This window comes from Callorhinchus milii, unplaced genomic scaffold (genome assembly GCF_018977255.1).
Source record: "Callorhinchus milii isolate IMCB2004 unplaced genomic scaffold, IMCB_Cmil_1.0 Scaffold3, whole genome shotgun sequence".
Taxonomy (NCBI): domain Eukaryota; kingdom Metazoa; phylum Chordata; class Chondrichthyes; order Chimaeriformes; family Callorhinchidae; genus Callorhinchus; species Callorhinchus milii.
In genome coordinates this window covers 84,138,753-84,165,015 of record NW_024704744.1, presented here as the reverse complement: position 1 = coordinate 84,165,015, position 26,263 = coordinate 84,138,753, and the positions used below count along the sequence as shown (strand labels likewise).

The window sequence follows — 26,263 nt, the reverse complement described above, 5'->3', positions numbered from 1 at the left end:
TCAGAGTCAAGTATTCATGCACAATAACATTGTCCAAGCTTCACCTGGAGCTCTGAGTCATTCTGTGATCTGTACAATAAGAACATTCTGACATTGAAGAGGGGTTAACAAATTGATATTGATTTTTAAGACACCTGAGCCACAAAGAAAACCATGTAAACTGCATATGTTCGCATTGGCAGAGGGGCAATCTTACATTTTGTTTGCCAGGAAGGATACTACAGCATTGTAGAAAGTTCAGCATAGATTTATTAGGTTACCAGGGATGAGTGGATGCAGAGCCTCTATCATTGGAGACGAGATGATTGAGAATGGACCTGATTGGCGTTTCACATTATGAAAGAATTCAATAAGGTGGATGCTAAAAGTGTTTCCACTTGTTGGTGAATCCAAAACGAGGAGGCAAAATGAGTAGCAGATCAAACACTCTGAGATGTCCTTTCAACTTAAAAGATGCCATATAAATTGTACTGATTGGTATCTAAGAGAGTTTAGAAAGAAAGGGTGGTAAGAATGTAGAACTCACGTTGGAAGCTGTGGTTTAAACAAAAAAAGCCACATATTTAAGAAGAAACTTGATGCCAAAAGGGAAGTTTGAGATGGAATGTTAGTTAGGGAACAGGGTTGGGTTAAAGGAAAGTTTTCGAGGAGGAGGATGACAGCTATTTGAAATGGAAACTTCCAGTGAACAAAGAGAGTTGACTATGTCTATTAGCAGGGGGGCAAGGAGGTGGAGCTGGGAGTTCAAGAGAGGGTTAGAGACAGGGTCGAGGGAGCAGGTGGGAAATGGAGAAGAGGGAGGCAGGGTCGAAAATGTGGAGATGTGTAAGGGAGCGGGGATTAGGAGAAGTGGAAGTTCATGTGGAGTATAAACACCAACACAGACTAGTTAGGCGAATGGCCTATTTCTGTACAACATTCAATGCAACTATGTAATTGTATAACATTAAATAGTGACCACCAAGACAAAATTATAAATACTAATGCATTCAATGCGTGTAGTCTTTATTCCACATTAAGACAATGAAGCCAGAGTGAGAGCACCAATAAAGCTTATGGAAAGTTGGGTGGGGGGAGAAATTTGCAGGACTGTATTATACAAAAGTGAAAAAAAATGGTGCCACAAATTGTATAATACGACAGAATGAACATAGTTTTTCATATGCAAAGTAAACATTATCTCTACATGTTATTCTTTTTGATAAGAGTATACAGAATAGATATTACAATAAGTGTATAATATTGGCCATGTCACTAGAAGCTGGATCTGAGAAAACAGAAGAAAACTCAAGATACAGACATGTATAATAAACAAAGCATCAATTCTCATTTTAAACCAATAAATTTGCATCAAAGAATTTTTTTTATATCATTCTGCACTCTCAAACTCTAACCCTAACCTCCCCCAAAAGGAGATTACAATCTCAAAGTGCACAAATGTAAAATATTTTTTGGAGGGAGTTTAGAAAATCAGAAAGGTCAATTCTGTAAAATATCATTCACAGCTCATTTAGAAAAAAATGTAATGCAACACTTAAAATCACTCATGACTCTCAGCGACCATAAAGTGAGCTCTCAAATCACAAGTGTTCTGTACCCACAAAAATGGTGTAAATATTCCTTTAACTTTTAATGTAACTCACATTTTGAAGAAGCATTCACAATTAGAGCAGATAGAGCTCCCCGCCACCACAACATTTCAGTTGCAACTCGTGGACCTTTTACACCATTTTGCTCATAATCTAGCCCTCACAAAAATAAAGCACATTTTTAAAAAAACTAGTTTTCAATTCCTAAACTAAATGTACAAATAGCTTTGACCGCAAGCTTTAATACCATGAGACTGTCAGAGGTATCAGTCACTCAATCTTGTGGTACAAATGCAGTGTAGATTCTGTTTTTAGATTTAAATTCTATAAGTTCTTATGACAGAGATTTCTCCTTGATTCCCCTGAAGAAGGACGAAATTAACGTTCTACCATGCGTCTTTACATTCTGTATATGCTCTTTTCACTGTTAGGTTGTTCTGATGTAAATAAATAAAGGAATAAACTAAACATAGAACCGAATATATAGGTTACAAAATTCTTGCAAAGTGCTTCGGAATCCAATAAGGAAATTCGTGTACAACACGCTTAAAAAATCAATATCCGTACAAAACGAGCATCATCACACAACAACTCCAGCACTGAAAGAAACAGCACACATTTTGAAACTCAATAGAGATGAGACTTTGAATGGATTGGGAGAAATGGCACCAATAACATTGAATTACCATTTTTCCTTCATTTTGAGTTTGAAAGATCCATAAGGCAAGAACAGCAGAGGAATATGCAGATTACAGTGGTATCTGCCGTCCTTTCCCCCTACAGAAACACACACATATATTTGAAAGCACCAGCACTGGTGTAATGCAAATATAGCACTGGGGTTTAATAGGTTTGTTATCACAAAATCGTTTTTTTTTTAAAAATCCACAACAACATTTAAGGATTATTTTGCCTGTTCTGACAGGACTCAAACAGCACAAATTTTCATTAAATAAAAAAAACAAATAATTTAGGTTAGAAAAGGTGGCTTAAAACTAACAATGTCTCCTTACCAATAAATACAAATCTAACAGGTCTTCATAAGAACATAAAAGAACCTGTAGTAAAGGGAGACAAGAAACATTACCATTGTGGAGCAGGCGTTGAACAAATTACGAATGTTTGTAAGAAATATAAAAGGAGAAATGGGCAGCTGAGGATCCAGAGTGCCAACTGAATTAACCGGCATCAATAATAGTGAATAGCTCTTTTGAAGTATGGCTTTTGAAAGTTACTTGTGCAAGCTGTGCTTAAAAATCATGTCAGATATTATTGCTGGAAAAATGGAACATTCATTTTTGGCTTCCGGCACCAGGTTTTCTGGATCAGATTTGGCACAGCTAGCTTAAACATTTCCATTCCCTATTTCAACTATCCTTGTGGCTGGAGGTTGGCAATTTAGCGGCAGCTTTGTGGTGTTAATCCACATGCACTGGATGTGGAATGAGACTGCACAACTCATTACAAAGCATTCTCACAAACCAGTAGAGATGACTTTCCAGAAGGCTGTGCTGTATTTGAATTTGGGTATCAGAAAGCGATAAAAATACAAAAAAAACACTAAAGAAACTCCTAGATTCACTTTGCTCATTTGCTCCTCCCCCCTCGGCCAAGATAGGTATTCCACCTATCCGGTTCATCATTCCAAAGTAATGAATTTCATTAGACATCTCACTTGAAGCCATAGTTTCTGGGTCTATCGTAAAACCTCCTTGGTGTTCACCAGTGCTCATACTGAAGACAGGTTTGGGTGATGAAACCTGGATAAGTCAAATTACTTGAGCCAACTGATGCTGATTCTGACCAGAACGAATGCCACATCAGGCTGGAATTTGTGGCGATTGATGGAAGAACACTTGGGCTGTGGAAGCTCAACGCCTTCCCCACCCATCATAAAAACAAGATGGAAGTGTAAATAAGGATAGACTAGTTAAGTGTCTCTTCATGGGCTTTCAACGTTTCTGACACACTAACTCAAGATTCACTATCTAACCAGTGGTATTAGGTAAACATAGACTACATATGCAGATAGATTTGAACCTACTGTGAAGCTTGGCATCATGTGAAAAAAGCTCATGTTTCCAGACCATTTCATGCAAAGCTCTAAAATTTACCAACTTTAATCATTTGAATTTAATCATTTGAAAACCCATTTGAAAATCCTCTCACTCACAGCCCAAAGAAACCTTCATGTAAAAGGCTTTAAATGTGAATAATTCAGGCACAAAAATGGCCAGCTTAGCATAATGCAAAATATTTAGTGGAAGAGCTTTTGTGCTGAACTGTACGCCAGCCCAGCTACCAACCATTGGGATTGTAAAGTCCTAAAGACCTGCATACTGAATAAAACTTGACAAGTCAAGTTGATAAAGCCTTTAAACGAAACAAACTTTTTACAAACCACGGGATGGTGGGTGAACAAACAAGTTTAAAATAATCCTAAAATTTTCTTATGTGTGAAACAATCTTGTTTTAAACTCTGCATCAGGAGAATAAGGACATATGCCAGAACAAACCTTTGATTGCAAGGAATATCCGAGTATCGGGCCTTTAATAGACTACTCCCTAGATCCCCTACCCCCAGCCCACAGAATTGTATGTGGAGGTTTAACAAATCATGATTTTTTTTTCCCAATCAAAAACCACGGGTATCTTAACATTGCACCTTGGCTTTAATTCCACATCCAGCTCCTTAACACTGCAAAAAAAAATCTCCAGATTTACCTTTTTAACTAAAATCAAGTATCACACCACCCCGTTTATAGATAGTTTTGTGAAACTACAGCTCTGTACCTCTTCTAGCAGCCTGAGTAAAAGCAATCTGACAAATAAGAGTTAGGTCCGGCGTGAAGGGCGCTATTATATAAATGCAAGTTGTTACGTAACTATTACACCATTAAAAAATGTATACAACTAATATTTAATAGTATAGAATGCCCAGTCAGCATGATCTTAAAATGAAATTATTGCTTGCCAAAGTACCTCTACCCACAAATAAATTGAACACAACAGTTTTGGTCACAGTTCTCTACCAACTAACAGTTACAGTTGCTTTGAATATTAGGTCTGAGAAGAACCTGAACAGGATTAATAGAACAAATGAACCAATCCCTTACTAAGAATACAAGTAACTGCAATATAACACAAAGGAAGAAATTGGAATTGGTCTGACATACTGCAGGCATAGAAATTTAAAAAGACAAGATGCCAGTTGAATATACACTTTTGGGAGGTCAATCATGCTGGTGATACTGTTATTTACAGTTTAAATGTGCAGCTTTTACACATTTTAATAAGAAAATGACCTGCTGATAGAAATGGCAAGAGTCAGGCCACTATACTGATGACTAGAATAGACAAATACAACCAACACTGCTGATTGAATATAAATCTTAACAGAAGTATTTACAAACATACTGAAGTATAATTTAGCTAGCATTTTGAATTTCTTGATACACATTAATCCTGCAGCTTGGCATCGCCAGCACTCGTCGACAGTGTCTTAAACGTTAGCATGGCAAGTAGAGGTTATTAGCATGGCATTTAAAAGCATTGCAGAATATATTTCTGGTACACACTACCAAAATATCAGTGTACTGTTAAAACAAGCCTAGGAAAATGTAATTTTTTTTTACAAATTTTGGAATAAAATCACTGCTGGTGTTGTTAAAGAGATTTTATGTACAATATCGAATTGACCTGGAAACCCTGAAATATTAAGTTTTCGGTATATATTGCTTTACTGGAGCTTGCAACATTTAATGTCTCTATTAGCAATGCACAAACTAAATGGTTAAAAACTAAAAGTCTAGCACAGCTATTTTCTTTCATGGATTTAGTAAACATAAAATACAAAAAACAAACAACCCTGCTTAAATAAAATGAATATACGTTTAAAGTATTCACTGATAGAACAAAGGAAGACATGACATTATTGTTGTTGTGCAAGCTACAACACATTCAGGTCCAAAGAAGTTAATCTTGGGAGAGGAGTGACCTGCTCATGAGCCCAAACTGCAAAGGTTAGCGAGATGAACAAGACAAAAGCAGGTGAGAACCACACAGCATTTCATAGAGCAACTATCGAGCTTCTGGTTAGTGCTGCAGGCATTCAATTTGTATTTCAAAACACAGCTGTTATTTGCAAAACAGCAAAGGTTTCTTTTAAGGAATCAATACACATTGAAGACCTTTGTCCACTCAAGTACTTAATATAAATGCAAGTTGTTGTAATAATTCAAGAAAAGTTTAACCTGAAAAAAACACTTGAAACCCTCTTTTCAATGATTCTAGATATTTTGGAGTTGTTTGGAATTACAAGAAAGTAAGTCTGTGATAGTGTTGGCTAAATTAAAGTCCATTAACTTATGTAGGTGGCATATGTGATAGTTTTCACCTTTATAGTGCAAAATGAATTCTCAATAGAAGCCGCTCATTAGATGGCTATATATAGTACTGGAAGTTCATGTTTGAAATGGCAATTACAGTTTATCTTGGGTCCCATTAAGTTATCCAACTGTCATTCTAAAAATGCAATTAAATGTGCAAAATTCAGTGTAGACCATTTTTTTCAAAAAAATGTCCAAAATAATTAGCATCAATACATGACATAAAATCGATGCAAAATTATAATAATTTAGCAAAACACACTAAAAGTTTGGCCATACCTCCTTATCCGGATATTTGGGACCATATTTGCTCAAAATAAAAATGATTTTGTGCTGAAATTCCTTTGTACAAGAATTTCACAAAAAGAGAAATTACTAAACCTCAAGTTTGATGAGGGCAATGCTGAACAGAAGCAGATGCAAGAGGAGAAATTTCCCCTAGATCCAGATTTACTGTTTGTGGCATTTTACAGCATCTAGAAGTTAAATTATTGAATTCGGTCTCAACTTTGCAATCGTTTTTCCAGTAGCTCTTAAAATAAGAATAACATTTCCAAAATATAGGCTGCAATTAAAAAATTGTCAACTTCTGGACACTCTAAAATTCTAGAGCAAATCTAAAACCCAGGTAGAATTTCGCCCATCTTCATGTTTAAATTAAAGACCTTTCAAAATTATTCTCTTTGTAACATTTTTGCAACATACAAGCTACTGCTAGAACAGTAGCTAGAAAAATCAGGAGATTCAACTTCCTATATATCAGCAAATCAGTTATCCTGGATTGTAAAAAAATAATCTATTCTGACTGCACAAATGCTAGCCTGGATTCTTTCTCACAGGCCCTTGAATGCTTTAATCTCAAAGTGTAAATCCTAGATCTGTAAAATTGTAATTCACACAACACTTTGTTCAAATATTTCAAAGTTGTGGTTCATTTTTTAATGCAATTTAATCAGGGAATCTGATCATATGAATTTTACACAGGGTAACCAAAATGGTATTCATTCGCTCTTACAATAAGTACGATCATTTTCTGGTAGACATATGGAAATTCTCATTTGTTATACTTGCTGTCAAAATCACTACAATATGCATTAATTGCATGGAAATCTTACCTATCGGTGGTTATAACTATGTTTTTTCAATCTGACTAAACTTTTCAAAGATAATATACCATGATGGTCACCCAGAATAAAAAGGTACGTCTCCAAAATGGTAACATTTTTCCTAATTCAATTCAAATCTTTTACAGAATACTTCAAATTCACAACACAACACTTGAATTAGTAATTTTACAGTAAATGTGCACAGTATATATAGCATCTGCATGAAATCTTATCAGAGCTCAATAGTTGCCCTAAATCAAGAATTTGTTTCAGCTTGTATTCTGCACACAGACAGCTATAAAAAAATTAGCAAGTTGCCAAATTTCAGCCTAATAAATACATGCACACAAGTTAAGTCTGCAGATGTACCTTGAACATCTGAAAGTCACAGCACAATTATGTTGTGCTCTAGTACCTAAAGGCAGCTGCAAGAAAACCTTCAGAAACCCAGATTGCAAAGTCAAACTCAAACTGATCATTTTAGAACTAGAATGTTTTCCCATGTGCCTGGGAAGTCAAAATATTTATTTTCATTCTCTCTCTCCAAAATGCCACGCAAAACAGCTGCGTGCAGATCTTCATTTGACTTTGGACGGTTCTCGTTCTAACCATCGAACCCTCACTTTTTGTTTGTAGTGGTACTCCTTCAGATACTCCTGGACAACTGAGGGAAGAGGAAGTGCATCTATGCCATCGTATGTCGTACAGTTGCAGATGGCTGCACGGCAAATGTACTGCAGGCTGAAAGGAAGTGCCCTGGTTAGTGGGACTGTAAGCAAAGGTTCAAAAAACATGCATGAACTGGGATCTTTATAATGTTCCAGGAGGCCCGTGACTGTAGAGGAGTGGAACACACAGGGATCGTGAGCATCAAAGCTAAAATTGTGATTCCATTGCTCTATCCTGGCATGCAAGGAGCGATTATAACGGCGGAAGCTGACAGAGAAGAGGTAGTCCTCTTGTGCAGAGTCCCTGAGTAAAAAAGTGCCTTCGGGTTTGCCTTCAAGAAGTGCCTCAGCTTCATATCGATCCATTACTCCCCAGTAACAAGGGTTACTTGTAATCTGAAGCAAGTCTGGCACCAAGCAGTGAATGTAGTCAATCTGCGTGTGCACTTTCCAAGGTCCAGGTCTAGCAGAAACAGAAAGATTTTCTCCCGGTAGCTGCCTTGGCTTTTGTTTGCGTGCCTGAAGACAGAGAGTTGTTGTGGTTGTGTCCGCTTCACAGTCCCAGTCTCCATTTGTCATTGGACGGTTGTCACCTGAAAGCTCACTCATCCCAGGGGCTAGCTTTGGTCCCAGCTTATATGTTTGATTAATCTGTGCAGTTGCTTCAAAAGTGTGTATAAGAGCATTGGGAGGAGGGTCAACCCCCTCTTCGATGCTAAGTCTGCGTCTTTCACGAAGGCGATCTTCTTCATCTTCTGTGGAAGCAAATGCAGTATCAAAAGTCTCCAGCCAACAGGCTGACTGTGGGCTGACAGGAGCAGTATGTTGTTTTATAAGATGCCATTTCTGGGCGAGGTCTGAACCAGATGGAAAAGGACATTTTTCAAGCATCAGTTCTGATAGAAGAATCTTTCTCCTGCTCGAGAATAAGCCTTTGGACTGTTTGCGTGCTCGTATAGGAAAACACAGGCCCACAGTTTCTTGAAAACGTTGGCGCACGGATGGTCGTGTCACAGTCCGATTAGACACATTCTCCATGTCATGCATAGAGCTCACACCATACCGTCTTTCCCGTCTGTGCAACCCCGACCTGGTCCTACTAAAACGCTTATCTGTATCCAATGAAGTCTGTGTTTTTGTGGAACAAGAATGATTTTTCTTCCCACCCCATGGAGCATGGCGGGAGTAGGAGTCTCTTCGAACCACAGATGTTTCTGGTGCAGCAGGCAAATCTGTGTTTTCTTTATCTACATCAGCTTCAACAATTGCTGGGATTTCAGAAACACAGTTTCCATTCCTTCGATCTTTCTTTTCCAGCACATCTGTGACCAGTGGCATAATTCCACGTCTATTCAATGGACTATTCAGGCATTGCTGCGGCAGATTACCAACGTGAATACTTGCATTCTTATCAATACAATGGCTTGGAGAGTTCTTTTCATTTCTGTCTCCACCTTCATTGGTGAAAAGATTCTGGCATCTGCATTTTAGATTGTTCCACATTTTTCCAACTTTTTCCATAGATTAAGCTGGTAGCTGAGGAAATTAAAAATATATTAAAATGATTGAAGATACACTTATGCAATATAAGAATACAGTTAATTCTGCATCAAAATATTTAACTTAATTTTATGCTTAGCCTTGCTAAGCAATGCTAAAATTGTCAATGATTTAGATATTTTAAATCAGAAATTGGGCATGTTCAGATCCCATGAAAATATATTTTTTAAAAAAGTACAATTTGGTGGTTAAAATAACTGAATGCTGGAGGAGAAAAAAGAATATTGAGTCAGTCAATTTAGCAAGCTTTGCTGCATTTTAAAAACCGTAGTTAAACTTCGATTAAGACTAAGAATACTAAATCTCTAAGAATTCTCCCAAAACTCCTACATTTGGACTACAACAGTAAGTTATATTTTATTCAATTTAGGTACTTAGGCAACATTGCATTGTTGAAAAAAATCCAGAATATAAAAAAAAACTTGCCGTAAAAACATCCACATGAAAAACTGCCTTTCAATCTTTTTTTTAAAGTTATCTTTACACATTACCATGTAGTGACTGAACTAAATAACATAGTCTTTTGCCATTTTGGAGGATGTAGGGATTTACACACATCCAACCTCAGCCTTGACTGGAAAGAATGGACAGGTAGCAGGGTTTGCTATGAGCCAAGCCAGAACTGCACAATTTCAGGTTTCAGAATCAGTAACAAGACAGCTATTCTGATCAGTGTTAAAAACTACATAAAAGATCCTGAACTCAGAAATTTTAAGAGCCTCTCAGCTTCACACATCTACTTAGAATACAATCCAGAATTGGCAATGCAAATGGATTCTTACACTACACTGCATTGGTAGAGAAAATGTGTTGGAATTGTGGAGGTTACTGGAACATATAGAATTAAATGCAATTGCAAAGATAATAATACTTGCATTTGATATAGCACCTTATCACGTCTTCCGAGACATCTCAAAGCGCTTCACAGACTATACCGTAAAGTGAATTGATTGTGGGTGAAAATGCCAGCCAATTGCACACAGCAGTTGTGGATTGAATGACCAATTTATTATTATTATTTGAAGGAATTATTACCCCCAGAAAAGCGATCGACCAATCAACGAACAACCGGGTTCCTAATTACTGCTAGGTGAACAGAGGTGTGTTAAGTAAGGAAACTTGCCCAGCATTTCATCCCGCCAGGAATCAAACCCAGGCGAGTGCTCTAACCAATGAGCTTCAGGACTCGATGTTGCAAAAACAGGATCAAAGACATCAGTGACAGACCCCGCCTCAGCCCGGGTTGAATGAATAGCCGACCAATGCACACCATCAAGGCTCACACACGAGTAATACACTTAATTGTGTCTTCTGTCAACTTTCCCCTCCCTACAGAGTTTCCACCCCCAGAATGGGTGCCAAACCAGGTCTGTCAAGCTCCTTGGGATGTCCTCCCAAAGTAAGGAACATTATATAAAAATGTACATTTGTATTTTAATGAATACTTGGGCCAAGTATTGAAAGATGAAGGAGTTAATGTAGCAGGACAAGTGAAAAAGGGCAACAAATCAGAAAAAAAACGGCAATTAATAAAAACAACAAAGTGCGATGCAAACTTTGGCAGTTTAACCTGGAGCATGTTATCAAATCCATTGCATGAAACAAATTGTGACCACCTAATCCATTACTATCTTCAAACGTTTTTCGAAAATATTTCTTCCTACCCGACTGTCAGGTTAAAAAAATATCAAAAATGGCTCAATGACTATTTATTATCTAGTTTTTGTTCAGCTAAAGTGAGATGATACCACAAATTAAGTGAAATTTCTAGTTGTCAAAAGATGAAGGAGTATTTGAGGAAATATTTAAACTTTTTCAAAGTTTTTTTTGCTTCTCCAACCAGTTATAGAACTTAATAAAAACATTGTGCCACTCAATAATCTGGATGTTCTTTTTTTTCTGTTGTGCTCACTGCAGATAAGTTTCCTCTAACCCAATCCACATATACGCTGGGCACTCTTTAACAGATAAGAGCATCCTGTGAGGGTCATCTTGGCTATGGACAAGTGTTTAAACAAGTGTGTGCAAGTTGGGAGTCTCTTCATCCCTTTTTTTCATCAGTTTATTCAATAAAACTTCAAAGCACATTCTACAGCACTATTGACTTGTAGTCACAAGCTAGCAGGGCAATTAAACTGATGGCCCAGTGACACTACATTGGAACCTGGAGTTATTACAAATAGGCAGCAGAATGTAATACTGCTGCTCCACACAGTGTACTGGTGCATTAAGCATATACAACTATGGGTGACATTTTTAATTTAGTAAATATGTCAGAGAGGCTACTCGCTCTTCATCAGCACTAAGAGCACAGGCTGGCTTTTTAAGTTAATAAAAAGCTAATTGCATAGTGGTTGAGCTTCATAGTGGAATGACAAGCTCAAGGCTGAATATTATTGCAAATCATCTTCAGTATATGGTCCATCAGCAACAAAATAGCTGACTGTTGAATATGTAAACTTGACTCACTACAAGTCAATAGTGCTGTAGAATGTGCTAAGAAGTTTTATTGAATAAACTGATGAAAAAAAAGGGATGAAGAGACTCCCAACTTGCACACACAAAAATACCATACATTGATATACAAGCTTGCAAACACTTCTCCAAGGGGTTTACAATCCTATCTACAAAATCCACAGCTTTTTAAAAATACAAATAAAAAGATTATAGAAACGATCTCCTTTGGGCATAATAGAAAAAAAATCCAGACTATTGAGTGGCACACTAAAACTCCTAAAAACTCCTGGACACTCCTTTTTGACAACTGGAACTTTCAGCAACCCCAAGTAAGTTTATTTGATCATTTCAACATTCGAATACTCATGTTCTTAGGAACTAGCACTTTCGCTTGTTAACGTGTAATCATGCAAAAAGTGAGTACACAAGCTATAGATTCTCANTTTTTGGTAACCTAAATAAATTCAATTCTGCCTTAAATAAAAATCTTTTTACGGCTTTCACAGTTTTAAAAAAAATGCAAATTCTATCCCAGAGGAGACAATAAGCCCAAATGTTAAACATGGGGCAAATTTAACATAATGTTTGCAGTTATTGAAATAATATATAACTTTTTATAGACATGTGAACCCACAGTCTGTTCTGAGCTAGTAGTTTTAAAAGGAGTTTCAGTACAGGCACTGGGTACCTATGAGGTTTGTTTAAAATCATGTGAAGCGTTTAGCTATTTTGGTAGACATTAACAGATAGTTGGAGCCACACAATTTCTACTGATTTTATTATAGCTGGGGGAAGGGAAGAAAAAGAATTGCCTAGCAATGTTTGTGATAGGCGAGTTGAAGATACTGCAACCATATCCAACCATATAAAATATTTTTTTGCTAGTAACAACCTTGTAGCATATGCGCAATTAAGTAATGAACTCATAAGAGTACACAATAACTGTCTGTGTCAATTATAGTTACTTATAGCAAACAAAAAACATTTTTGACTATTTTTCCCCAAACTAAACATTTACCATACAGATGTACATTTGAAGAATTCCAGATCCGTGACTTATGCAGTTTTACAATTTGAAAAAAAAATTACAGCTCATTTATAGTTTATACTAAAATCAATATTCTATTTAAGGATGGTTTAACACTGCAAACAAATCTGGGTACTGGAAGTGGGGACGGCCACTACGGAATATACTGGAGGGAATGTGAGGCCTGGGTCATTTAAAGGTGCAAACTGAACCCCTGGAAAGTCTCATTGTTCTGGACTGCAGTCAGGGCAGGTCCTACCACTGTGAGGACAGGCCAAAGGAAGCCTCTGGCTTGCCACATGGGCTGGTGAAGACTTGGCTGTTGAGAGTTGGCTGTGAGGCTGAGATGAATCGAGAGTTAGAAAACAGCAAAGTGGGTGTAGGATCGGAAACCCACGTGCCTTCAACTCTGGGATACATTTGCTGTTGGAGGTAGGAAGTGTTTTGTGCACGCAAGACTCCTTGGCCACTGAAACTTCCTTCCTGTGTTAATAAACCTTTGATTTTGTAAACTGTCTGTGCGCAAGTTAGATTCCATTGGATCCAAGCGCGCATTTCACTATAACGGAAGGCTTTCTCAATAAATCAGAACAAAGGTACACAACATGAAATCATGCCATCAACCATTTATTCTTCTTAAAGGGCACATGCCCCATGAAATGGAAAAATATGGGTCAAGTGCCTTTTTCTGTTGATCATTTTTGTATATTAAGTGGGGGAAAAACATAGCAAGATGGGCATCACATAGGCTTTTCTCAAAAATAATTGAGGACTGAGGCTCAAATAGCAAGTGGTGAACATTGAGGTTTGCTGATCCAGAGAATACTTAGGTTCCAGCTCAAGCATTTAAATACATTTAATCCAGGACAAACGCATGCATACAATTAAACACAAGATCACTGTGTGGTTCTGCAATTTTGTGCCAGGAGAGTAGACTGCTCTTGGGGAAACTAACGGACATAGTGGTTCAAATCAAAATACTTGAAGTGGGGACGTATAGAGTCATAGAAGTCCTGTAGCTCAGTGGTTAGAGCACTCGCTTTGCAAGCGAGAGACCTGAGTTCAATTCCAGGCAGGGCGAAACCTTGGGCAAGTTTCCTTACTCCACACGCCTAATAATAATCCCTCCAAAAAAACAAAAAAACAATAATAAATTGGTCATTTTCAATCTACGACTGTTTGTGGGACATTGCTGTGCGCAATTGGCTGCCGCGTTCGCCCACAAATATACAGTCAATTCACTTTACAGTGTATTCTGTGAAGCGCTTTGGGACGTCCTCCCGACGTGAAAAGCGCTATATCAAATGCAAGGATTATTATTATTATTATTATTATTATCTTCAGATAAGTGCATACTCAAAGGTTTGAATTCCAATTCTTGAATCATTTTCTATTCACATCCATTGAATGCTATAGTGTACTTTTCAAAAAGAAATGCATTTATTGTGCATTTGAGTATTTATTGTGTACTTCAGCCGTAACACATTTGGCATAAATGACCAAGTATCATCTGAAAGGTTTAATTACCCACTACTATATTAGCATTTCTACATCAGACGTCACCATGAAATCCCAGCTACACACCTGACTGCTTTGGTGTTGAGAGGTTGATTCAAGGAAATCTTGCTTATAAATGATCTTCCCGCCCCAAATTAGGTCCAACAATTTTTTTTGACAAAGCAAAAAATGAACTATGGAGGGAAATGCAAGGTTTTCACAGTGGACTTCAGGAACAAGCAATTTAGAAGTGTACCAAAACAAATTACATTAAAAAGTAAAAGTTGTAGCAACTTGTCAGTATTAGACAGTACTGATACTGTATTCTCATCTTTTTAAAGGATGAAAATTTGAATTAAAAAAATCTTTTCTAAGGTTCTAATTCTGGTAAAATACAGTTTAATACATGACAAATTGCTTGAAAGAGTTTTCATATAAGGACTCAGTCAATTGTGCAACAAATGCATATATACCAACTAATCAAGAATCAATTTACTTTCTTTCCCATTACAATTTCATATAGACACGATAAATACCCCAAAAAATGTGGACCTTAACTTTGTCTCAAGCTTCTGCTCTTCCTAGTCCTCTACTTTTTAAAAACAAAACTAGAGTAAAACTCACATAAGTCGTATCAGTTGGGAGACCATAACATTTAATATTACTTACACGAAGTATAAGGTACAGGCAAACATGCGCAAGTCATACAAAAGTTCAATTTAATGAATATTCTACACTGCGCATGTGTACTTCAATGCAGCTAGTAGGTGTGCATGCGGCGACTGGTCAGACCATTTCCTGCGATTCAATGCAACGCCGTTACGAGTTAGGAGATGATTTGCTTTATAAAATCCAACTAATGCAGAGAAATCTAAGCGGTTTGGGAAGGAAACTGAATGGGACTCAGATGCGTGTACGACTTAGGCGATTTGTAAAGAAAAGACTTATCCAAGTTTTACTGTATTCGGTCAGAGAACGTTTGTCAGTGTAAATTAAGCACCCTTAACATGTGGTTTTGCATTATCCATCCAATCTATTTATCAACTTAGACGACTGTTTCTCCATTATATTTCTGGGAAGCACTACTATACATTTTACACTGAAAATGGAAATACAACTTTAGAAACTCAAGAACCCCTCATTAGTTTCAGTCGATGCTAAAATATCAATTAAAATAAACATCACAGGCAATTTTAAGATTTTTAAAAACTCACAAAATAAATCCTCAAAATTTAGGGAATCCAATACATGTGGATTTTCCACAGCAAATGCATCGTTTAGTGGTGAAATACTAAGTGATTACATTTTCAGTACCTATTAAACATAATCCCAACTGTAATTATTCTAATTCTTTCAGCACAGTGCATGTGCAACTTAAGTGTTTCTTCAACAGTAGTTTTTCCCCTGAAATCTGTGCAAATTTAGCCAGTCGTAAGACAATATCTTAAAACAAAGGTCGATCTACAGGCAGGCCCATTATAATCGGGCGCATTAAAAAATTAAAGTCAGTCTGCAATTGGCAGTTGCCATTGAAGTCACTTCTAGTTTTCTTATTGTTTTTCCTCCAGTGGACTAATTTCTTTTCTTGCTGAAATACTCATGCGTATTTCTTTGGCTTACCTACTCCTGTTAGACATGGTCAAGGAAGGGATAAAAGGCAGCAACAGCAAAACAGAAAAGTCAAGTTAGCCTAATTCATCTTTCTAAGCATTCAGCAATTTAAACATGGTGCAGCCAACTCTTCTTTGTTCCACATGGATCTGCTACATGGATCTAAACTGATCAGAGTCCAAAAGTGAAGGCCAATTTAGAGATCCTCTCAATTCAGTGTACAAATAAATACTGTATGATTCAGAATTAGAATATAATCCAGGCACACACAAATCACGGAATAAAAAAGGGGAAAAAATCCTTCTCGGCAACAGCCAAAATACAATTGGTTTTCATGAATTAAAATGGTATTGGGTGTCTGAAATAATAAGATTAATCATAACATTTGATATAGTGCCTTATCACATCTTCCGTGACATCTCAAGCGCTTCACAGAATATATTGCAAAGTAAACTGACTGTATATTGTGTGGGCGAAACACGGCAGCCAATAGCACACAGCAGAGTCCCACAAACGGTCATGGATTGAGTGACCAAATCATTATTATGATTTTTTTTGAAGGGATTATTACCCCCAGAAAAGCAATCCACCAATCGGCTAACAACCGGGTTCCTATTTACTGCTAGGTGTACAGAGGTGTGTGGAATAAGGAAACTTGCCCAACATATCACCCTGTCCTGAAATACTGACTCGAACACACAAATTTCATTTACATAGTGCCTTTCATGTCAGGAAGACCTCTCTCTTCTCCCAGGCAGCATTCATAGGCATGATATAAAACTATGAGCTGAAGATGTGATCCTCACACACTGCACATTTTACATTCACACACCCTCAACTGGACTAATGCTGTAGTTAGAATATGATGAATGGTTACCATCTCAACACAGCTAATCACACATTGGCATCAGCTTTCAACAGCTGAAAGCATTGCACTAAAATACGTCCTTTCGGATTTCCCCAAGGAATGGTTCATTTTTACAGAACAGTTTGACAGGAACGTTCCCTGCCAACACTTGATTGTCCATCTGACCTAGTATTATAAGAATGCTTGCCTTCTAAACTAGAACACAAGATCTCTATACGCCTGAAGGAATCGAGCTTTAACGTTCATGGAAGCAGAATGACATTCCCGCAAATTAGTTAGTTGGATTAAACCACTGCACTGAGTTTGAAGAAGGTTTCCTATTTAAAACATCACATAAGGAAAATAGTAGACTATCATAATGCAGATCACAGGAAAAGATCCTTTACAGTCAGAACAGATTTTGAAGTCGGGGGCTAGTCTGCCCAATCCCCAAAATACTGAGCCAAACCAATTAGGTTCCAACGACGTGGCAGATATCCAAGATGGCTTTGGTGAATCAGCATGAAAACCTTTAACAAGTTTAACAACTTTAACAAGTTCAAAACTCGAGTTAAATGCTGCCAAAGGTTGCAGGACGATATCCTGGACTATGTCAAGAGTATAAAAAAAACTACACTTCTAAACTTTATCACCATGCTAACCATAGGCGTAAATTAATTCTGAAAATGAAACCTTTGAGTAGAAAAAGTTTACCACTATGTAGGGTGTGAATTTCCTAAAATGATAAGCAGGATCTCTTTCTTCCCCACCACAGAACAATTAATATTCACATTTAAATAGGGAGAATAATTCCATGAGATGAATCACAATTTTAACAAATAAACTTATCTTTCTCACACTGAAAACATACAGATTTGTATTTGAAATTAGATGAATAGACAATACAGAAACAATTTGAAAATTTAGATTTTTCAGGTTGCAGCACTTCTAGGTCTATAGTAGTAATCCTAGCACCATCTGCTCACAACTAGTTATCCAAACAACAAAAAAGGCAGGATCAGATTTCTGCTCTTTAATCCTTTACCTTTAACAAGTTATTTTTCTGTTTTTCCAGTACATCAATTTTAGTGTCCAAGAACAAATCCTCTGTTTGACTTTTCCAACTGCTGTTGTTGAAAAGCACGTTGTCTATCTTGCCTTCAAATTTTGTCTTGAACAAGGAAAGAGGCCATTTTCATTCTGCGATTTGTCAGCTGGCTAAACAGATAAGAAATTCATCCTACAGATGTGCAGTGCGTGAGGACACAAACATGCATCCAACTACTCATTGGCGTGGTACAATGGCAAAACATAGCAAAGGATCAGGATTTGAATAAACAAATTAAGAACCAACTTATAATCATTAAGTATTTAATATTCAAAACCAAAACACTTACTTTGAATTTACAACTAAAAAGTACTATATTTAATGACATTTCAAGCACAACAGTAAGCTATTAAGCATGGAATTTGCTGTAAATAGATTTAAATACACTAAAAAAAATGGCCAAGCCTGAAGCACTATTTATAAGAGAAGTAACTTCATATGGCATCACAAAAAGCAATCAAAAAGGCTAATGGAATGTCGGCCTTTTTCTCAAGGGGGTTGAAATACAAAAGCGATGCTTCATTTGCACAAAGCCTTGGTGAGTCCCCATCTAGAATACTAAGTTCAGTGTTGGGGTCTGCACCTTAGGAAACATATTGGCCTTGGAGGGGTATAGTTCTGAATCACCAGAATGAATCCAGAGATGAAAGGCTTAAATTCTGAGGTTGGGTTGCAACCTGGAGTTCAGAAAGTTGAAGGGTGATCTGCTCAACACATTTAAAGCAATGGTTTGTGTGCCAGCCTGGCGCAGTGGTAGCACTCTCGCCACTCCACGTCCAAGCGTGGATTTGGAATCTCATCGTCTAAGTAAACTGACACACCAATGCAGTTCTGGGGTAGTGCTGCATTGTCAAAGGTGCTGTCCTTCGGATGTGATGTTAAACTGAAGTCCCATCTGCCTGTTTAGGTGGATGTTGAAGATCCCATGGCACTATTTGAAAAGAGAAGGGACTTTGTCCCGGTGTCATGGCCAACAATTCCCCAAATAAAATTGCTCATTCAATCAGTATCTGTTTGTGGGATATTGCTATGCTAGCTGGCATGTTTTGACCACAAAAATAAGTCATTCCTCTTTACAGTATATCCTGCGAAGCTCTTTGAGATATCTCAATGACGTGATATCAAATGCAAGGATAATTATTATGAAAACAGGACTCAATAGAGCAGATACAAATAAACTATTTCCTCTGGTGAGGGAATCCAGAACAAGAGGGCATAATCTTTATAAGAAGTAAGCCAAAAAGAGTGAAACCAGGAAGCATTTTTCCACACCAAGAATTGTGAAAATTAGAATTCTCGTTCCCAAAAGACTGGTTGCTGGGTCAATTGGAATTTAAGATTGAGCTCAACAGATATTTGTTAGGTAAGGGTGTTAAGGGATAAGAAGAAAATGCAGGTAAATGGAGTTGAGGTACAGATCAGCCATGATCCAATAAAATAATCGAAAGACTCGAGGGGCTGAATGGCCTACCCCGATCCTATGTCCCTAAATATTATAAAGATCTACTAACCTAATTTTAAGTTTAAATTCAAAAGTGTTTCCATATTTAAAGTACCTACTAGATCTTTACAGGAAGCAGTTCACCCCCACAGAAGATTGATGACCATTTTTAAATCTTGTGAACAAGGATTAATATCACAGCAGATGGTGTAAACTTGTTGTCAATGTGGAATTAGTGTAAATTTCCAGTCCCTCTTTACAACCCTAAATATTACAAGAACTGTATCTGTGCTGGTATATAGCACGATTGTCAAGGAAACATTTCTCAATTCAGTTGTAAATGTATTTAATAGCTCCAAGGTATCGGCTAAAGAGTTTTTGGTACAAATAATTTTAAGTCTTAAGCCAATATCCTCCGGTTTTGTCCCAAGAAATTAGAGAAACTTAATTGGTACAGAAAGGCAATTCCAAAATAGCTAACCAAATTCAAGAAAAAAATGGGTGTGTACATAAAGCCTGAACACTCTGCTGTCCCGGTAACAACCTGAAAGTAAGACTGATCAGTGTTACAACCAGAACACATTTTGCATTTAACAATTTTGAATCAGGAATTGTAATAAATCAAGTGCTGTAAAAAAAAGACTAACTATTAAACAGAAACTAACAAATGAACTGCCAAATCATAGCAATGGAAATGCCCTTTCAGTCCAACAGACTTCACGAAATACAAAATAATTTACATAAGATTGCAATACAAGTTAAAATAGCAAGATTGGGGACAAATCAGGGTGACTTATAAGTCAGGATGAATTTCAGCTCAACAATGCCCTAGGATATAATACACAGCAGTTCACTTCTGTAAAATTTAAATACTTGCAAATTTTGTTTTTACAAAAAACATCCAAACCACTGACAACCTCAGTATAAGGTGTTTATATAATCATGCCCCAGGGTTAGTGATATTTGCCAATTTGGTCAAGACAGGCAATCACATGATCAAAGCAGCATAAAGAACAAAGGTGTATTTCTTTTAAACTGGTAATCGCAGTAGCCATTTGTGCCAGCCAGCAAGGTCCCACAAACAGCCACAAGGTGAATAACCAATTCTGAAGGCTTTTTGGCCTGTATCTTGAATAAGAAGCAACTCATTGTAAAAAGTACTTAAGATGCCAAAAGTAATATTTTCTAATTTCAGACAATATATGCATTATGCACATATTTTAACTGGAAATTGATTTTTGTTTTGTAATTACCTACTTTCCAATGTCAAATAACCCACCAATGTCACCATCTCAGTTCACCAATAACAAATGACACCTTGAGAACATAGTACCATTGGACTCCCAGCAGTCACCAAGTTAAGAAGAGCAATGTCAAGAAAATAAGTTAAAAAATTCACTAAAATAAAAAATGTTTATAAACAATTTTGTTGTCTCACTAAGTTGTCCATGTGTATTATAGATGAAAATTGTCTTCAATCTGTCACATTTCCTTATGCTGCTAATCACAACAGCTACCTGTCTGAGAAAGTTACAATACTGTTTATGGGACGTTGCTATGCGCAATTGGTCTGCCATGCCTGCCTACAAATACACGGTCATTCCATTTCACAGTAAATCCTCTGAAGTGCTTTGGGACGTCCTCCCGACATGAAAGGCGCTCTACCAAACGGAAGGATTAGTATATTATTATTATATCCATTCCGCAACTAGTCTGCATTGAGAATTTAATTGCAAGGTTTCTCAGATTTCTTTGGCTCACTTTTCTTCCCCGATGCGATGTTTATATTACAGTGAATGGCAGCAAGAATTTTAACAAAACTACCACTACACCAAGAAACAACAAAGGGTTTCAAAAAGAAACTAGACAAATTCCAGTCAACTAAAAGGTTCAAGTTCATTTGGATTTAAAGAGACTTCTATATCAAAGCACTCTTATGGGAAATTTGCAAGGAACAATGGAACGTAGGAAAAGAGGAATGGGAGGAGGACATCAAGCTTGTTCCACCGGTTCAGTAAGTCCTGACAAATCTCAATTCCAAATCTCAATCTTGCCTTTTGCCAAACCCCATTAATACTTCCACCATCCAAGTGTTTGTCTCTCTTTCAAGCTTGCTTATTGATTCCACTTCTACAGTTTTGGGGGAGCAAACATTCCACTTCCTGATACCTCTGTTCTACCTCTTATTTTGGTTTTGAGGTCCTCTTGTAATGGATACCTCTACCAGAGAAAAGAATTGTCCACGATCTAAACTGTCAACTCATTTCAATCATCTTAAGTACCTTAATCAAAACATCCCTAACCTTCTCTGCTCTCATGAAAATAACCTTGTCATATCTAAGCCCTCCTCAGACCAGGTATTAATCGAGTGAACTGTTGCTGAACAAGGTATTGAACAGTGAATAGTAAACTATCGGAAGAATAGTATAACTTTCCTACGATTGGGTACCCAAAACTGAAGATGGATTGGCTAGATGAATAGTCTTCTGCCTGAAACGTTTTTCTAGATTATTAAATCTATAGTATAACACTGCATTTAAACGCTCTGAGATGTTGCCCTGTGTAAAGGGCACTACATAATAAAATAATAGTAATAATCCTTGCATTTGATATAGCGCTTTTCATGTCTTCTCGACTTCTCAAAGCACTTCACAGAATAGACTGTAAAGTGAATTGACTGTATAGTTGTGGGCGAAAATACAAGTTGTTGAATATACTTCAATAGGATAATAATCTAGTTCCTTTCAATTCCTTAGTTTTCCTATGCTCCCCCATATAAACATCTACCACACCTCTTACCGTTATTGCTTTCTCTTGATCTCAAATCTAAATCATTGCTAAAGAAGCTTCCAGGTTATTTGATTTCCTGTTTTGTCCTAAATATGTTATCTTTAACAACCGAATGCTCAGGTATATCCAGAACTTCAATGTGACATTACATTGCTCTATTCAAAGAGCCGGCACAAACTCGATGGGCCGAATAGCCTCTTTTTGTGCTGTACGATTCTATATGTTGGTCTTCCATATCTGAGGAAATCTATTTCAACGAGTTCCTTGCATTTCCAAACAGAATACAAGTTAAGTATGACAGGTGATTTTTCTCTCACCTCTGACCTCCATCCTCTCACTATGCTGACTTATCTCAATCAATAATGCAAAAGTCATTCATTGCTTTCCTTTTATTTCTCCCAAGGACCAAATATATAAGCTTACAGTCTCGCTAAGTTGTTATCGCATATATCCCTGTTTCCATTCTAATTTCTGCTTTTGAAGGAACTCAAGATTGTGCAATTCGTTAGCTCCTCCGGTCTTCCCTTCCAACAATGGTCAGGCCTTTAAAACAAAAGCTTGATGTCACATGATAACATTGACAAATCCCCTTTCTTCTGCTGCTCTTCAATTTTCACAATCCATCGCCTTCTTCACTTTGACTATTGTTTAGGTTCTCAATCTGAAATAAATATCTGTGCATGTTGTCAGCTCTTCTCAGTGTTATTTTTTTTTCCCTATCAAATCCCTTATTTCAAGTAAGACATTTGCTTTCCAGCTGTGCCTAACACCCAATTTGCCAAATGCCATTTCAAATACTTTATTTTGCAATTAGTTTATAATAATCTATTCAAGGTTACCTACATTATTCACTCAAGTTTCAATTTGATTTTAAAGGATTTACAGAGTTACATTTCAAAAAAGGATTGGTTGATTTGGTTACAAAAAGGAGACTAAATATAATTTAGGATTTGGAAATGGACAAGGCCCTGCAGATTCCAAATATGATGAATAGAAGATCCAAATAGAAAATCCAATTAAACTATAAAGATTCCTTACCCGTTCCTCAACAGCAAGACAAAAGATTCAATCACACAGCAATATATTTGATAAAATACCTTATTGAACAGCAATGGGATTGACATATCTTGTACCATACTTCAAAACGGGTCAGACATATATTGTATGGGAAATTAACAAGTTATCAGAGGAATGCAGGAAAAAAGACCATACAGGTTCTGGTCCAGGACCCGATATGATAATCTAGAATAGAGTTGACTTCAACGCATAGGAAAATCAGCAGCTTCTTGGAGACATGCCATTCCACTTGGAGCTAAATTTAGAATAATACCATTATTAATTGGAAGTTATATATGGTGTCTAGAAACTGGGGGAAATATTTTCCAAATCATTTGTTTAAAAAAAACGGAGAATCACACACAGCGATCAGTAAAAATTATAAAAATCTCAACTGGAAGGCTAAACTTCAGCTATCCACTGAATCTTACAGATGATTGCTCAGTCTCATTTCTAGCCACAACAATTTTTTAAAAATAAAAATGGGATTAAAAATTAAAATATTGATAATGGCAATAAATGTAATATTTTACTTCAATGTTTTAATAGGTTATAATAAGTAGAATAATTTCATATTCATGTGTAAGGTTCAGGAATCATTTTCAAACTAACAAAATTAGAAAATAGTTTCCTAAAAAAAATACATTTGTTCATCATCTGAAAAGTTAAACCATGAATTTACAAAAAAAATCCCCCAAATGTTCCATGCAGAACAAAAGCACCAAATTTTGAAAAAAACTATAAATGTATAGATTTATTTGGTACAATCAGTCAAGTCAAACATATAATCACCACCCGTTAAGCTACAAACGTAAAACAAAAACGCTACCTAGGAAACTGCCTAATTAATGACAATTCTTAAAACAGTGAATCATTTCACAAGGAAAACCCGACAATTGCTATTGTATACTTGATGAGATGTAAAAACTTATGGGATTTGAAGATCCGTCTTGTTTGACAGGGTCTCACGGAAACATGACCCTGTCAAACAAGACGAACCTTCAAAAACTTTCCAGACTCAGAAAAAGATTTAGAATGACTAAAAGAGAAAAGAAAAAAAATCAAAGACTTATCCAGTTTATAGAAGTGTGAACCACTAGAAACAGTCACCAGAAACAGTTATGATTAAATAAAAACGCACCTTTGATATGAATCACAAAAACGAAACGGCAGAGAGAATCTCTTTTTGCCCCTACAATCAAGTCTGCTTGAGTTGGTAGCACTCAATTCTAAATGAAAGAGTGTTGTGGCAAACCCTGCGCTTTGGGACTTTGAGCTCTTCAATGCAGTGCTGAGAATGTGCTACATTGTCAGAGGTCCAACCCTTCTAATGATGGCATTAAATGTATGTGCCTCTTCAGGTGGATATTAAAAATCCCAAAGCACTATTTGAGAAGAAAGGAAGTTTCTCGCTGTGTCCTGACCAACAATCTCCCAGATATAAAATTATTGGTCTTGCAATTTCATGGCTGTTTGAGGAACATTGCTCTGCTAAAATTGCCTGCTGTGTTAGCCCACAAATATCCAGGCAGTACACTTTACAGAAAAACTTGAAAAACGGCTTCAAGACATTGACATGATCAGGCATTAAATGGGATTATCCATATCACAATAAACTAGCAAGCTTTCTCACTTGCAGCTGTGTCAAGATGTTGGAAACATGGGCAAGATTGATTTTTTTAAAAAATCCTAAATTCATAGGAATGGCCAGATAAACTTAACTGATTTCATTTTTGTGCGTGTGTGTGTGGGGTGGTGGTGGCGGGTTAGTGGAAAATGACAATATGTAATATGAAGGAGAAATTAATAATGCAGCATTTTATTTTTCTTCCCCAAAATTCAATGTCCGTAGATACACATACAGGAGAGAGTCAGGCCAACAACTGAGAAAGAGATGGAAATAATAATCCTTGCATTTGCATTTGATATAGCACCTTATCATGTCTTTGAGACACCTCAAAGCGCTTCACAGAATATACTGTAAAGTGAATTGACGGATATTTTTGTATCAATTGTGAATTGACTAAAAACATCACATAGAAAATGCTGTTTCCTATGTAACAGAAGATGTCTAAAATTTTACTTCTGTCTGGTACAGGTTGTAAAAAAAAGTCTTCCGCAGGAGAGAGGGGAGGACAAGCCAGGGCACGTCTCTCCAAATATACCTCTCGCTCCCATAAGGTGCAGCAAAACACGAGAAATCAAAAGAGCATAGCCAGAAAAGAGATTTGACATTCCCAAAACTAACCATCCTTTGTCATTTTAAGGGCAGGGGGAGGGAGACACACACACACACACAATTTTTTGGTGTGAATTCCCCTTTTGGCTGTGGTGTTTCACCCACAAAATAGTGTATCCTGTGAGGCGCTTTGAGACGTCTGAACGACGTGTTAAGGCACTGCATCAAATGCAAGGAATATTATGACTCTCTTCTTCCCCACTCCCAAAGTACCTAACCACCCGCCACACAGAGGAGAAAGGGAGAGAGAGAGAGAGCGAGAAATGTTATCACCCAACACGGGAAACACTTTCTTCCACTTACCTCAAACCCTCCGCACGACCTTCCCCTCCAGCGACATCTCCAAGAGAAAATTCACCGGCCACCGCAGCAAGAGAAAACCTTCTTAGATGTATTGTAATTGGGTTGAGAAGGGTGGGGAGGAGGATAAATAAACCACAGAGAGTTGGAAGCAGAACGACACACAAAAAACTACCTCTCTAAAATAAAAAAAAAGCTTATATTTATATTATATATATATATATATATAAACAATTAAAAGTCCGGTGCCGGTTAGAGGGAGAGAGGGGAAGAGATTTTTAAAAAATATATATATATATTTTCTTTTAACACGATCGAATTCGACCGTAATAGGATTTTTTTTTGTTGGCCTGAGGTGAACTGGGGAATGAGGGTAAAGAGGTAACTACCACCATAGATAGGTATACATATTTATATTTAATTTAAACGCCATATAAAAATATAGAGATGTACATTTCTACAAGCGCGTAGGCGGAGACGGGGACACACACACACACACACACAACACACACACAACAACCACAACAAAAAGAAAAAGAGACGCACGTTATTTTTTTTTAAAAAAAGGGAGTGAGAGGA

At 37.0% G+C, this 26,263-nt stretch overlaps 1 protein-coding gene across 2 annotated transcripts; it reads right to left on the bottom strand.

Moving 5' to 3' along the window:
• Nucleotides 1–971: 971 nt before the first annotated feature.
• LOC103177985 (suppressor of cytokine signaling 5) lies at nt 972–26,255 on the bottom strand. 2 transcript variants are annotated; one of them, XM_007892433.2, is made up of 3 exons: nt 26,231–26,255; nt 25,688–25,765; nt 972–9,287 (listed from the first exon to the last, which is right to left on the bottom strand). In XM_007892433.2, the coding sequence occupies exon 3, from the start codon at nt 9,270–9,272 to the stop codon at nt 7,662–7,664; it is 1,611 nt and encodes a 536-aa protein (XP_007890624.1). In that variant the 5' UTR covers nt 9,273–9,287; nt 25,688–25,765; nt 26,231–26,255; the 3' UTR covers nt 972–7,661. The 2 variants fall into 2 exon arrangements, with proteins under 2 accessions (XP_007890624.1, XP_007890623.1); XM_007892432.2 differs by lacking the exon at nt 26,231–26,255 and having other exon boundaries at nt 25,688–25,831.
• Between the last annotated feature and the right edge of the window lie 8 nt (nt 26,256–26,263).